General features: G+C 45.3%; 1 protein-coding gene across 3 annotated transcripts in view; it reads right to left on the bottom strand.

Annotated features, from left to right (window-relative positions):
• The window catches only part of wdpcp (WD repeat containing planar cell polarity effector), a 46,130-nt gene that overhangs the window by 4,399 nt on the left and 26,746 nt on the right, over positions 1–14,985 (bottom strand). For 2 of the 3 annotated variants that reach the window (XR_010014268.1, XM_063007333.1), the window contains exons 10-17: positions 13,070–13,657; positions 12,619–12,700; positions 9,910–10,098; positions 9,629–9,752; positions 8,528–8,591; positions 4,484–4,604; positions 3,013–3,106; positions 1,762–1,850 (exon numbers count right to left, since the gene is read on the bottom strand). Coding sequence is in view for 2 of the 3 variants with exons in the window: in XM_063007333.1 (XP_062863403.1) it covers positions 1,762–1,850; positions 3,013–3,106; positions 4,484–4,604; positions 8,528–8,591; positions 9,629–9,752; positions 9,910–10,098; positions 12,619–12,700; positions 13,070–13,657 (1,351 nt within the window). In the remaining variant the exon portion in view is untranslated. Of the gene's footprint in view, positions 1–1,761; positions 1,851–3,012; positions 3,107–4,483; positions 4,605–8,527; positions 8,592–9,029; positions 9,206–9,628; positions 9,753–9,909; positions 10,099–12,618; positions 12,701–13,069; positions 13,658–14,985 lie in introns of those variants that run through there. The other variant, XM_063007334.1, reaches the window with a different exon arrangement.

Here is a 14,985-nt window from a genome sequence, read left to right as displayed (position 1 = left end):
CATCAGACCATAGGACATGGTTCCAGTAATCCATGTCCTTTGTTGACATGTCTTCAGCAAACTGTTTGCGGGCTTTCTTGTGTAGAGACTTCAGAAGAGGCTTCCTTCTGGGGTGACAGCCATGCAGACCAATTTGATGTAGTGTGCGGCGTATGGTCTGAGCACTGACAGGCTGACCCCCCACCTTTTCAATCTCTGCAGCAATGCTGACAGCACTCCTGCGCCTATCTTTCAAAGACAGCAGTTGGATGTGACGCTGAGCACGTGCACTCAGCTTCTTTGGACGACCAATGCGAGGTCTGTTCTGAGTGGACCCTGCTCTTTTAAAATGCTGGATGATCTTGGCCACTGTGCTGCAGCTCAGTTTCAGGGTGTTGGCAATCTTCTTGTAGCCTTGGCCATCTTCATGTAGCGCAACAATTCGTCTTTTAAGATTCTCAGAGAGTTCTTTGCCATGAGGTGCCATGTTGGAACTTTCAGTGACCAGTATGAGAGAGTGTGAGAGCTGTACTACTAAATTGAACACACCTGCTCCCTATGCACACCTGAGACCTAGTAACACTAACAAATCACATGACATTTTGGAGGGAAAATGACAAGCAGTGCTCAATTTGGACATTTAGGGGTGTAGTCTCTTAGGGGTGTACTCACTTTTGTTGCCGGTGGTTTAGACATTAATGGCTGTATATTGAGTTATTTTGAGGGAAGAATAAATTTACACTGTTATATAAGCTGCACACAGAGTACTTTTCATTGTGTCAAAGTGTCATTTTATCAGTGTTGTCCCATGAAAAGATATACTTAAATATCTGCAGAAATGTGAGGGGTGTACTCACTTTTGTGATACACTGTATATATGTATATATATATATATATATATGTAATACACACACTTACATATATATAATATACACACACATACCATATAGCACTTTGTAGTTCTACAATTACTGACTGTAGTCCATCTGTTTCTCTGCATGCTTTGTTAGCCATCTTTCATGCTGTTCTTCAATGGTCAGCACTGCAGTGACACTGACATGGTGGTGGTGTGTTAGTGTGTGTTGTGCTGGTATGAGTGGATCAGACACAGCAGCGCTGATGGAGTTTTTAAACACCTCACTGTCACTACTGGACTGAGAATCGTCCACCAACCAATAATACAGCACCCAGTGGGCAGCGTCCTGTGACCACTGATGAGGGTCTAGAAGATGACCGACACAAACAGCAGCAATAGATGAGCGACCGTCTCTGACTTTACATCTACAAGGTGGACCAACTAGGTAGGAGTGTCTAATAGATAATAGAGTGGACAGTGAGTGGACACGGTATTTAAAAACTCCAGCAGCATTGGTGTGTCTGATCCACTCATACCAGCACAACACACACTAACACACCACCACCATGTCAGTGTCACTGCAGTGCTGAGAATGACCCACAACCCAAATAATACCTGCTCTGTGGTGGTCCTGTGGGGGTCCTGACCATTGAAGAACAGCATGAAAGGGGGCTAACAAAGCATGCAGAGAAACAGATGGACTACAGTCAGTAATTGTAGAACGACAAAGTGCTTCTATATGGTAAGTGGAGCTGATAAAATGGACAGTGAGTGTAGAAACAAGGTTGTGGTTTTAATGTTATGGCTGATCGGTGTGTATATATATATATATGTATATGTATAAGTCTAATTAGGTCAGTTCCTAATATTTTGTCCACCCCCTGTATACACACAACATTACAGCATGTGAACGTAAACATACACACCCGTTCGAGCCGAGGCCCAGAAGGCAGGGTTTAGAGTCTCAGTGACGTCTTCTTTTGTCTCTCTGATCGTCTTCTTCGAGGAATCAACTCTACAAACAGAGACAGAGACTCAGACAGACAGGCCCGTTAAACTAGTTTAGGGCCCCAGGACAAGGGCCCGGAGAAGAGATGAACTCTGTGCAGGACCCTACATTAAAAATTCATCCAGGCGTAAAGTCAATAACTGAACTAGAATTCATTTTGCTAATTAACAGTGTCAATCTAAAGTGGCCAATCCAATCATGGAAAGAAACCAGCATGCCCAAGAAAAGCCCAAGAATAAAGCAACTTTATTCAAAGCAACTAATTACAGCAATAGAGGATTAGGGGCCTTGCTCAGAAGCCCAACAGGGGCAACTTGGTGGTGGTGGTGGTGGGCCTTAAACCGGCGACCTTCTGATTACTGGTCCTGTACCTTAACTGCTTAGCTACCGTAGTGCCAACATTTGGAACCAATTCACATTCAGTCATTCACACACACACACACACACACACACACACACACACACACCAAACAAGCAGCAGCAGCAGCCGCAGCAGCATGAGGAAAGTGTGCTGATGTCTGCAAAGCATTTTAAAGCATATCTGTGTGTGTGTGTGTGTGTGTGTGTGTGTACTACCAGTAATGGTAAATGTATGAGACGAAGGTTTTGGGTTCATGCTTGTAGAGGGATGAGGTGCTTACAGGGCAGAGAGAGCTGAGGAGGAAGCTTGGTGATAAGATTAACACACACACACACACACACACACACACACACACACACACACACACACACACACACACACACAGAGCATTGCATAAACCAAAAGAGCCAATGCATATGAACAGTGTAGAATACATGTAACCACCATCCTGATAAGGGTCCTACCCTCAAACAGTCGGTGTCACGTGTTCCAGTTCATCACAGAACGTCAGTCTCTTACCCCGTGACTTAGAATTTGGGGTGAAAAGTTTGACATTTTTAAAACCTAATAGTATTAACAAACATCATCAACAATCATGTCTGTGTCTGTAGGTAGACGCCCGACTGGCTGACAGCACCACAGGGGATTTGAACCCCGCGGTTTATAACATCTTAATAATAAAATGGACAGCTTCCTTCATATGACTCATGTTTACATATTTTGGATACCAACATTTATATAGAATGTATTTGTGACGACAGCTAGAAGCACCTCACACACCCACCCCACACCTTCACACAGACCAACCTCGTCATGGCTTTCCTGTGCGTCTGGCCATGATTACTCCATTCTCTGGGCGTGTCCGTTCCATTCTGCGCTCCGGGTGCAGGGTTCGGCTCGTCTGAAACAAGATGACGAAATGTATATGTAGTTACATGAGTTTTGTGTGCTTGTAATAGGTAGATAGGTAGGTAGCCAGACAGACAGATAAATAAATAAATAAATAGACAAACAGATAGATAGATAGATAGATAGATAGATAGATAGATAGATAGATAGATAGATAGATAGATAGATAGATAGATAGATAGATAGATAGATAGAGACAGACAGACAGACAGACAGACAGATATTGCTCAGGGGTCCAACAGTGACCTTTTAATTACTAGTCCAGTACTTTACCCGCTGAGCTAAACTATCATCTGTATCGTGAGCTCTTCTCTCCACCTAGATAATAACAAGGCATTTTAACGACGGAAGCTTCGAGTACTAAAGGATAATTTAGATGTTCAGGCGAATCAGAAATGTAACTATTAACACTTATCAAGGGCTCCACGTGTTACACATTCAGTTTTCTCACCGCCGTTTATATCTCGCTCTCTCAGTCTGTCTCTCTCTCTCGCTTTCTGATGCTCTTAAGCACTTCTGGTCTGCTTCAGGGAGCAAGCAAATCATCAAGGACATAATTAAGAGGCTTATAAGTGTGTGTGTGGGGGCACGAACACACACGTACAGCCCGAGGTAGTGACCTGAGTTAAACGCCTCCCGAGTCTCGTCGGTCTCGTACAGCGTTTAACCTGTTCGGATTTCGTCTGTCGAGTCAAAACATTAGAACCACCCGCCTAACACACTGTCCAGACAGCGCTGCTGACCCATCGAGACGCCAGTAGGGCGACCGCATTTTGGTTTTTAAGAAAGAGGACACTTGGCAGGATGGTAGCAGACAGACGCCCACACTAGGTTGAAAGTTTGTCTATCTGTCTATCTATCTGTCTGCCTGTCTATCTATCTGTCTGTCTATCTATCTATCTATCTATCTGTCTGTCTGTCTGTCTGTCTGTCTATCTATCTATCTATCTATCTATCTATCTATCTATCTATCTATCTGTCTGCTTGTCTATCTGTCTGTCTAGCTAATCTATCTATCTGTCTGTCTGTCTGTCTATCTGTCTGTCTGTCGGCCTGTATATCTATCTATTTTTCTGTCTATCTATGTATCTATGTATCTATGTATCTACCTGTCTGTCTGTCTATCTATCTGTCTGTCTATCTGTCTATCTATCTGTCTGCTTGTCTATCTATCTATTTGTTTGTCTATCTGTGTATCTACGTATCTGTGTATCTGTCTGTCTGTCCGTCCGTCCATCCATCTATCTATCTACCAGTCAACCTTCTTTCATTGGCCCAATGTCCAGTTCCAAACCCTGCACGCTCACTGTAGGTGCTTTTGGGCTCATTCAGTCACATAAAGACCAGTTAAGCAAATCATTTTCCTCACCTGTAACAGCATTCTCACCCGGGTCAGAGGTCGACCGATCGGCCTCCAGCTCCCGCGCCTTCCGCAGGGCCACGCTGGCCAACACGGGCTCGCCGCCGTCCTGTGCCACGTAATGGAGGTCCTTTTAAAGAAGATAATACAGCAGAGTTCAATCAGAGACGAATCTCCACTCGTCATCTCACAACATCTCAGCGTTTCTTCTCTCGCCGGGAGAAAAGACGCGAGCGGAACGTTTGAAGCCGGAAAAAGAACCGCATCCGAAATGAGTATCGAACTTTCAAACAGGTCCTGTTTGTTCTCTTTATCGCTCTCCTCCGTTCTTTCTGACGGATCTTATCTGGTCGGTTTCAGAAGCCGGAAAGAGGAGACGCCCAGCGAGACGGAGGTGTCACCTTTTAGAAAGTGAAAGCGATGCTCTTCATGTCGGAAATAGGAGTTTAGCCGGGCTCATTACGAGCAGGTGGACGCAGGAAAAATAAATATGCTGTCGGAATGGAATGGAGCTTTCTTATCGGCCTCCTGACGGGCTTTCAAATGTCACTTCATATTCAGGTGTCAGAGTGGAGACCTGCTGGAGGGTGAACATGTGAGAAACAAATATGATTGACGAGCAAAATGATGAGGAGGAAACGTCCTGCACGTTGATCCTGCCATCCAACAGAGATGCTGTTTGCATATAAAGGCGCTGTGAAAGTAATCACCTCGTTTTGATCCACTTTGTTATTGTATATTGTATATAAAACACGTCACATTTTATTTTAAAATATCATTTAATTTGAGGACTTTCATATTTGAAAGGACTGCGCCCTCCTTGGAGGCCGTCGGGGTCACCAGCAGTGGATTGGCTACGCTAAATTGGGAAAAAAATGCTTTTACAGACGTGCTCCCAGGTGTATCAGGTATGTTTGATGAGGTACAGGCGATACTTTAAAGTGCAGTTTTCTATCCAACTGCACCTTCTCCACCAGACAGGCCAAGCTGAGCATGGCAGGTCAGGACGTCAGAATACGACCTTCAATCTTCCACCAATAACGACAAGCTGATCAGGACTGTCAGAATAACGTTCTTGCTATGAAATACGATATTGATATTTGCCTTTAGCCGGATGCTTGTTCTCCAAAGACTATAAATTTTAACTCATTGGTCCATAAAAGTTAAAATACTAAAAGCAACAGGATGTAAAAGACGTTCTAAGTAACTGGAAGCAGATAGAGACAGAAAATAAGCTCAGCAGAGAATCCAGCCGACTTAGAAGGGATAACAGTAATTCTGTGCATAAACCATCAGATATTACAGCCGCTATTGTGAGCGGCTCCGACGGCACACAGAACGTGAGCTAATCTTATTTATTTAAAAGCTTTCCTGGCTGATATCTGGCTGTTTAGCCGCGTGTTGGACCGCTGTGAGATTACACAAAGCCAGTCGAGTGCTGGTAATGATGACAACGCTGATGGCAGATATTCAGGGAAGAGTTTAGCGTTTCGAGCGAACCAGCCCGGCGAAGCCTGGAGGGATTTTTGTACGGGGAGACGACCGGGCGCTGCGTCGCGCACCTGCAACTCCTGCAGCATCTGCAGCATCTGCAGCCAGAAATGTCCATTTTTATACATATTATTATAATAATATTGTTACGATTGGTGGGTAGCACTGTCACCGCACAGCAAGAAGGTCCTGGGTACTTTCTGTGTAGAGTTTGCATGTTTTCCCTGTGTCTGTGTGGGTTTCCTCCGGGTGCTCCGGTTTCCTCCCACAGTCCAAAGAAATACTTGGAGATACAAAATTGTCCATGACTGTGTTAGACATTAACCTTGAACCAGTAACTACCTGTCCTGTCATGAATGTAACCAAAGTAAATAAATAAATAAATAAATAAATAAATAAATAAATGTAGTGACTGGTCATTAGAATAATGGAAAAGGGTGAATTTATACCACATTTCATGGCTGCTAGTTTATATTTCAATAAATAACTGGATTAAAAAAACATGGACCTGGCAACCGCTCCCAGCAAAACAACTGTGGCTAATATATACCATTTAAAAAGGATGTATCTTTTTCTCCGAGTACCGTGAAAGCATATTGTCCAAGCAATCAAGGACCTAACAGTGGCAACCTGGCAGTGTTGGGGCTGAACCAGCGACCTTCTGATTACTAGTCCAGTACCTTAACCGCTAGGCTACAACTGCCCTTAATAAAAGATTTACGTTCATATTTTCGGCATTTAGCGGACGCTTTTATCCAAAGCGACTTACAATTATGACTGAACACAATTTTGAGCAATTGAGGATTAAGGGCCTTGCTCAGGGGCCCAACAGTGGCAGTCTTCTGATTACTAGTCCAGTACCTTAACCACTGAGCTATCTAATCGCAATGATGACCTTCCATGCAGGCTAGCACATGTTACCGCCAAAAGATGCAGCCAAACATGCCCAACATGAATACAACATGCTGTGGTCTCTGTATTCCTCCACCACTCTACAAGCAAAGCCTCCAAACTAGGGTAGCACAACAAACCACTGCACCACCCAGACATCATTTACACCAGGAAGAAATTATGAACAAGCTGAAGAAGCCGGAACAGATACTACAGCCGTCTCTTTAGACTACACAACGGGTGCTGGACTTTGGAACCTCCATTCTGTGCTAAGTGTGGTTTCCTATCTAGTTACGACATCTTAATGACACCTTAATAACAGTTAGTTGCTAATCTCTGTACATTAGACTCCCAGCCACATCTCACGCATGCCATGGTCCTGCCATGGTCACATGGCTTCAGTTGCACCCCTTTGCACATAGGCAAACTTTATACCGTGCAAACCAGTACGTTCAGTTCAAAACACCTCAGTAATGGTCTCAAAAAATGAGTACCCGGGCACCACCTTCTTCCGTTCCCTCCCCGTGACTCTCGACCCCTCCGCGCCAGAAGTGGGCCCCTCACAAAAGGAGCCGAGAGAGGAATTCTTTCCCCGGCCGGGAGACAAAAGAGCCGGCGACCCCCGCGACACCGAGTGGACGAGATCAGATAGAACAAGGACCCCCGCTCGTTCTCTCTCTCTATTTCCCTCTCGCTTTCTTTCTTTCTTTCCCTCTCTCCTGCCGGGAGGTTAATTTAACTTGGGCTAATTAACATGTGCCAGCGGCTACAGGGTTGAAATGCCGCCGCTGGCACAAAGGCCCCCTCGCTCACTGCTCTCTTTGTTGATTTCCAGAAAGTGGCATTCACCAAGCGTTAATAATTTGCACCTTTTTTGTCCTCTGGCTTTCTCTTTCTCTCTGGACTCGTATGCACTAATGTCGCCTCGTACGCCCTAACAATGATGGCTTCAAGGTACCTTTTTTTCGCCGGCCCTCTCTCTCTCTCCGTCTGGGCACTGCCTCGCTCTCTCACTTTCTCTCGCTCTTTCTCTTTCAAGCTCCACAGGTTCGGCTCCACCTTCTTCATTCGGGAGCCGAGGCTCCGGCACTTAGCGGTGAATGGATTGAAACGCGAGTGACCGGCGTGAAAGGAGGAATGAGAGAGTGAGGGAGACGGAGGGTGAGTGGGTGAATGCGAGGGCTAATAGAGAGGACGTCACTTGAGCGTGGAGTGGAGGGGGTTCACACATGGAAGACATGGAGAAAAAGAGGGAAGAAAAAGACCAGCGCACCCCCAACACCCCCCATTTCGGGCAACTGTTGCTCATGGCCTGTCATGCTGAGAGGACCGATTTTTAACACCTCGGATTCTTTAAATTATGATGGGTGCACCTGACCTGACCATTTGCGGCTTTCCACAAGTGTCTGTGGGAATTTTCCACATTCGCCTCACAGGTTGCCTCACAATCAACGTTTCAAATCATCCCAAGAGTATTTGGTTTGTGTGAGAGGCTCAAACCCAGTAAACCAAGTTCCTTGCTTTGTGAACAGGCACTTAAGGGCTTCCCCAACTCCTGAACTAATACTTAGAACAGGTGTCTACATACTTTAGGTATTATATAGGGTATTATATAGTATTACAGGTGCTGTAATCAAAACTATCATATAAAACATTATTATGCTTCCTTACCATGAACAGGTCTCGAGCTCCGATGTCTAAAGCAAGGAGAAACGCCTTCTCAAAGCGCTGGTGCCTAAAATAAAGACAAAAAATGATAATAAAGCAACAAGGTTCAGAAAGTTCATTAAAAATAATCACCTTTTTTGAATTCTAGTGCACAAAAGCAGCCGAATTATCCATCATGACTTGGAGTCTTGACCTTACTCAAGAAACTACAGAACCTGATCTGTCTAAATTCCAGCCGCATATAGAGAACTCCAGCCTGCTGGTGGACATGGAGATTGTGTCTAATTTTCAAGACCCGAAAATGCTACCATTTGTGTATAAATATCTCTATTAACTCTCTAGCCATCCTCCTCACGAGCATAGAGGAGAAATACATTTGTGTTCCTTTTCAGGCAGGTTTACTCACAGGCCTAAACTTCTCAATTATTACTCCAACAGTGGATATTCACTTTATTGTTTATTTTATTTGTGTATTCTCTAACCTTCACCATGTCGATGATTGACTAAGGGAATTCAGCCTTGGGGTCACGACTCTGAAGTCGCTGCACTCTTCTTTACACCAGCCAGCAGTGGATTCTTACAGAGTCATGCTATGCCCCGTGTGTATCCTCAACCAGAAACCCTGTTCAATCTTCCCTACCTCAGACTCGCCTGCTTGTACCTGTTGAGTACCCGGCCCAGCTATAAAGTAACAGTAATAAAGTTTGTTTGTTTGTTTGTTTATTAGGTAACGTCATGTTTTACACTGTGGTTACATTCATGACAGGAACAGTAGTTAATCGATACACAAGGTTCTTCAGTTCACGAGGTTCTATCAAACACAGTCATGGACAATTTAGTGTCTCCAATTCACCTCACTTGCATGTTTTTGGACTGTGGCAGGAAACCGGAGCACCCGGAGGAAACCCACGCAGACACGGGGAGAACATGCAAACTCCACACAGAAAGGACCCGGACTGCCCCACCTGGGGATCGAACCCAGGACCTTCTTGCTGTGAGGCGACAGTGCTACCCACTTAGCCACCGTGCCGCCCCAGTAATAAAGTAACTATAATTAATTTGAGATTTAAGTTTAAATGGGGGTTGATAATTCACCCTACGTACCTGAGCAGGTGATGGAAAAACCTGCGGGCGTAGAGGCTGATGGGATCTCGATACTCCAGTATCACTGTGTCAGTTAAAGATCTGGAGGGGGAGTAGAACATCCCCAAAGTTGCTTCTAACTGAGCTACACACACACACACACACACACACACACACAGAGTAAGATCCCACACATCTACACGACTTTACATAAGACAGAATGACAGAAGACCGAATGAACCAATAAAAGAAATAATGATTATAATTTCAACAACAAATATTTAAACATTCCGTGTATTTACCCTCCGTTTGCTCGTCCAGTTTTCTTCTCAGAAGGTGATCGGTCACCGAGATGAGACTCCGATAGCAGTCTGCTCCCATCATGCACCAGTCCATGTTACTCAGAATGCCCAGTGCAGCGTCCACCTCTCCACAATGCAGGCGATGCTGCAGGAGCTCACCCGCACTCAGACGAGCCCCGTTTAACACCCCTACACCAAACACACACACATCAAAATACACACACGTCTTTACATTTTCATTTTCGGCATTTAGAGACGCTTGTATCCAAAGCGACTTACAATTACGACTGAATACAGTTTGAGCACTTGAGAGTGCCAACAGTGGCAACTTGGCAGTGATGGGGCTTGAACTGGCAACCATCTGATTATTAGTCCCGTACCGTAACCACTGAGCTACCACATTTGGGGTGCTCTAAGAAGCATTCTACTGCACTAACTGAGATCTTAAACTGTTGAGTGTGTGTTGCAACAATTGGCTGTGTCTGAGAGGGGGGAGGTGGACTGGGTTCCACTCTGCTCCTGCAAGAGCGACCTCTGCTGGCTCAGTGAAATTACAAAGCAGCATAGAGTGTCTCTCTGATGGGTGAAAATAAGTGCCTGGCAGGTACACGTATGTCTGGGTGTGTGTGTGTGATAGTCTGTGGCTCTCCTCATTTAGGACAGGGTGGTCTAAGCAGTCTGGGAATTGAAAATGACTAAATTGGAAGAGGAAAAAGACCTATTTTTAGCACAAACAAGGGGAAAATATTCGTCCACTGAATTACTGAAACACACCTCAATTACACCGATAACTCACACAGCTCAGGGGCGCCGTCAGTCAACAGAGGAACCTCACATTAGCTGGATGTCTTACACATGTAGAACAAACACACCAGGTACAGCATACGAGTGGAACCCCCACCGGGTATAAAACTAACACTCCTGTGGAGCACACACACACCAGGTATGATACACTCACTTCAGTTCCAGGGTTATGTGAGGTGAATATCTGATCTGCTATCTGCAATCAAGGCACAGGGATATGAAACAAAATCCAATCGAGTGTTTCCAGGACCTCAGAAACTTGAGGGGTGACTGGGGCAACGGTTCACTTTACAACCAGACAGTGACCTAAAGCATACAGCTAAAACAACACTGGAGTGGCTTTTGCCTAGTCAAACCCTACTGAACATGAGAGACCTGAAGTTGGCAGATTACAAGCGCTTGCCATCCAAGTTTGAGAGCGTGACTAATGGGATAAACTGCCTAAATCTATTTATTTATCAAATGTATTTAATATTTTATTTATTTATTTATTTATAAATGTACTGCAAACTAAAAACGACTCAATGCTGAATGGAAGTTATTTTGATCTGGATGAATTTTGAATAATTCGCAACCTTTTAATCCAGAAAAAACTAAAAAAAATGTAAATATTTTAACATTTTAAAATGCATAAAACGTTATGAATTTATTGTTGTTTTTTCATCCAGCACATCCGCTCTGAAGCCGTTCAAAAAACGTGTACAAATAAGTCTAAGCATCCTATATGATGCAACCCTAACGACAGATTTCCGAAGGTTCTTGTAAATGAAGCTTTTTCTTCCTCTCGTTTTGTCGTCTGCGCAAGGCAGCCTGGCACAATGGAAGCGATGGGCACATGCCCACGATAGATAACTCAAACAGAAGAAAAATAAGTCTTCCTCTGGAATACCGCCGCTCTGCCGTGGCTTTCTTCTCCACCGCTTGCGTTTCTCTCCCTCTGTCGTGAAGCGTCTTAATGAATTATATCCATAAACAACCGCCAGAGCCAGATGAGAACGTCAAACCTCGCGGCAAACAAGCAAAACGGGAATGAAGAACGTGGGCAAACGAAGAGGGTGAACGACTGTCCTCCGAATCATCTCCAAATCAGCTGCAAAAGATGCTCTAGTTTTTTTTTTGTCCTAAACTTCAACGACAGCACTCTTAGAAGTTCATCTCCCATAAATGATCTATATATGAACCCATTGACCTGCGTTCTTAGTTCCTGTGTTTGCCTGTTTGCTTGGAGAATGATAGTTCAGCTTGCTGATTCAAGCCCCACCATCACCAACTTACCACCCCTAAAAAGGCCCTTAACCCTAAATTGCTCTAATTGTATTCAGTGATAAGTGTCTAGGATGGCTAAGTCGCTGAGACCGGTTCTGTAAAACTCCAGATCCAGAACTCTCAACCATAAAACTGTAGAACTTGAAGTTCTACAAATCTACAATTGTAATTCTTGAAATCTAGAACTGTAAAACTCCAGAAGCAATGAATTATAGGATCCTAAATTCTTGACCTTTTTGATTCTGGACTGCTAGACATGCCTGGAACAACCAGAACTCTACAATCACTAAATTCTAGAATAAAAAATGTGCAACCATAGAGGAACTCTGGACTAAAGGAACTCTGGATCTGAGATCAGTGAACAGTAAAGTGATATGACTTTTCCAAAACCTGACAAGGTTCTAGAACAACAGTTATAACAGTCTGGAATTGTGAAACAATAAAACTTTAGAACTCGAGTTATAGAACCCTGAACCCTGAAACCCGCTGTACAACCTCGGAACTGTTAAACTCTAAGACTTCCGTTTTGGAACTCTGGAAAGGTGGAACTGTAGTTATTTGTAACTGTGAATGGTGGAACTAAAACAGATTTAAAATTAAAATTCAGTCCAGAAAAAGCTCAGTCACTCGCACACTCACCCAGTCGTAGTTTCAGAGCAGCCAGTGGTCCGCCATGGAACCGGAGCAAGAGCAGATCGTGAACCTCCAGCCCCTCCAAACCCTGAGAGCAACGTTTTAAAGAAAATCAGTAATCGTCATTTGTACATTTCACTATAAATATCGAATACACAAAAAAACTGGCCTAACACGTGTAAAGCCGCCGCTTCATCTTCTCACTGACCAGTGCTAAATTCTTACTTTAAGATGTAAAGAGAGTTGCGCTATGCCCACATGTCCACCACTCCTGCCAGGGCCTTAACCAGACAGTAGGAGTTGCTGAATAAAGAGGGTGATTTCCAATTTGCTTTATATTTCTAATCTGGCACCGCTGAGACTCTTGGTGGGATAAACCAGACCATAAACCTTTGGGCCAGGTGAAACTCAGTACTACAGTACTACGATTTGTAATAAAAATTCAACACATGCTCACCTGCGATGTCGCTGTGTGCACCCATTCCACCCCCTCCAACCCTCCAGGCACCTTCACATGCTTTGCCAGCTGCAGACTCTTGCCGCCCGTCCCTGTGACCTCTTCTGAAACGAGCTGCAGGCGGAGCGGGGTCAGTCCCAAATCGAAGCACTGCAGCTCACCCTGTCCGCCGGCGGCTACGATCAGACCTCCATCGGGGTGCCAGGTGAGTACGGAGGGCACCATGGGGCAGGTGGAGCGCGCCTGGATGCCCGTGTCGATGTGAAACAGCACCACGGAGGAATCCCGGAGGCCGAGAAGGAGCCAGCGCTCCGTCGGGTCCCGGCACAGTGACACGGGGGCCGAGGAGAGAGGCAAAGGTGCGGCCGAGAGGCACTGCAGACGTGCACGGGCGCACTCGTACACGCAGGTTTGAGCGACGTGGGCCTCCTCGAGCAGCTCCGCGGTGGAAAGACGGGCATCTTTGCGCTGCTCCTCTGTGCGGCCGCGTGCCCCCTGGTGCAGCTCCAACGTGAGGATCTGATAGGGTTGAGTCAGGCTGAAGCGGCAGTCTAAAGGGTCGCCATCTGTACGTATTGAGCTCAGAACCTACACGTATGAAAAAAAATAAATCAGGTTTCAATTCATTTTAAAAAAGCTATTATTAAAACGCGTATATAGTGACGTGAGTCAATATTTTTTACTAATTTCCATAAACGACAAGCTGTGCTTATATTTTTCTATTGTGTCTCTGAGTGTCAGAGCGCAGGATTAGTTATCCTTGCTCAAGGGTCCAACAGTGGCTGCATAGCAGAGCCCAAAGCTCTACCCACTAGGCTAGTATACTTCAGAAGTTCTGATCCTAAAGGTATATACTGCTTTTGGCTAGCTAATATGTGGGTAGATCTTTGGGCTGTCAACTGAATGGTTGAGAGTTTGAATCCCAGCTATGCCATGTAGCCACTGTTGGACCTATGAGCAAAGCTCTTAACCCTCTCGGCTCCAGGGGTGCCATACAATAACTGACCCCATGCTCTGACCTATAAATAAATGGGGCCACTGGCCTAAAAACGGAGAAACTTGAGAACCCCTGTCTCACCACAAAGGTGTTCAGGGGGTCGGTTTGATCCTAGTGAGGCACATGTAGTCCATTCTGTATGCAGACAAAGCAAGAAGGAAAGACAGCAAATTATAAGACCGTAAAACTGAGCTAGAGCGAAAAGCGAGAGACAAACCGAGAGATTCAGAATGGGACAGAGCTAGAAAGAGAGCGATAGATGTGGTTTGGCACGGGCAGCGGCGTAGTTGGCAGCGCCAGCAGCGGTAACAGCATTAAGCAGGTTGCCCACAGTGGCTGTGTGAAAGCAGAGGATGAGGCCTCCATTTTTTTTCCGTTCCTTCTTAGCCCTAATCCCCCGGGCCGCCTCCCGCTGCACCACGGGGAGGCCAGGAAAAAGGGTTTGGGAAGGCTGTCGGGAGAATGAGGGGGTGGGGTGGTAGCGCTGACAGCACGGAGGGGTCCGGAACTGAGCCAGAGTGCCACAGAGACGAGGCCTGCTGAGGCGCACCTGCCCCTGAACGCAGACCTCTGCCACACAGCTAACATCAGACCACATCTGATCACAACACACTAACCAAAACAACTAGGACACCCAATTCCCTACCCAACAATTCTGGAAGTGCCAACATCCCACAGACCGGGATCATGTTGTTGCTCAACTGTTATGTCCCTGAGGTTGAGAATTTTGACTCTGAAGCTTAATAACGTAACCACAACCCACTAAATAGGATGATGTTTATACTTAAAGCACAGTGTGGTAATAAGAGCTTATTACTGCGACACTGCTTTACAACTCCACACCCAGTGCCCAGAAAAGGATGAGACCCAAAACCAACACTGTCCTTATGTTAACAAAGACTCACTAACTGGGACAATT

Source organism: Trichomycterus rosablanca, chromosome 13 (genome assembly GCF_030014385.1).
Source record: "Trichomycterus rosablanca isolate fTriRos1 chromosome 13, fTriRos1.hap1, whole genome shotgun sequence".
Classification (NCBI taxonomy): domain Eukaryota; kingdom Metazoa; phylum Chordata; class Actinopteri; order Siluriformes; family Trichomycteridae; genus Trichomycterus; species Trichomycterus rosablanca.
This window is presented reverse-complemented; position numbering and strand designations above follow the sequence as displayed.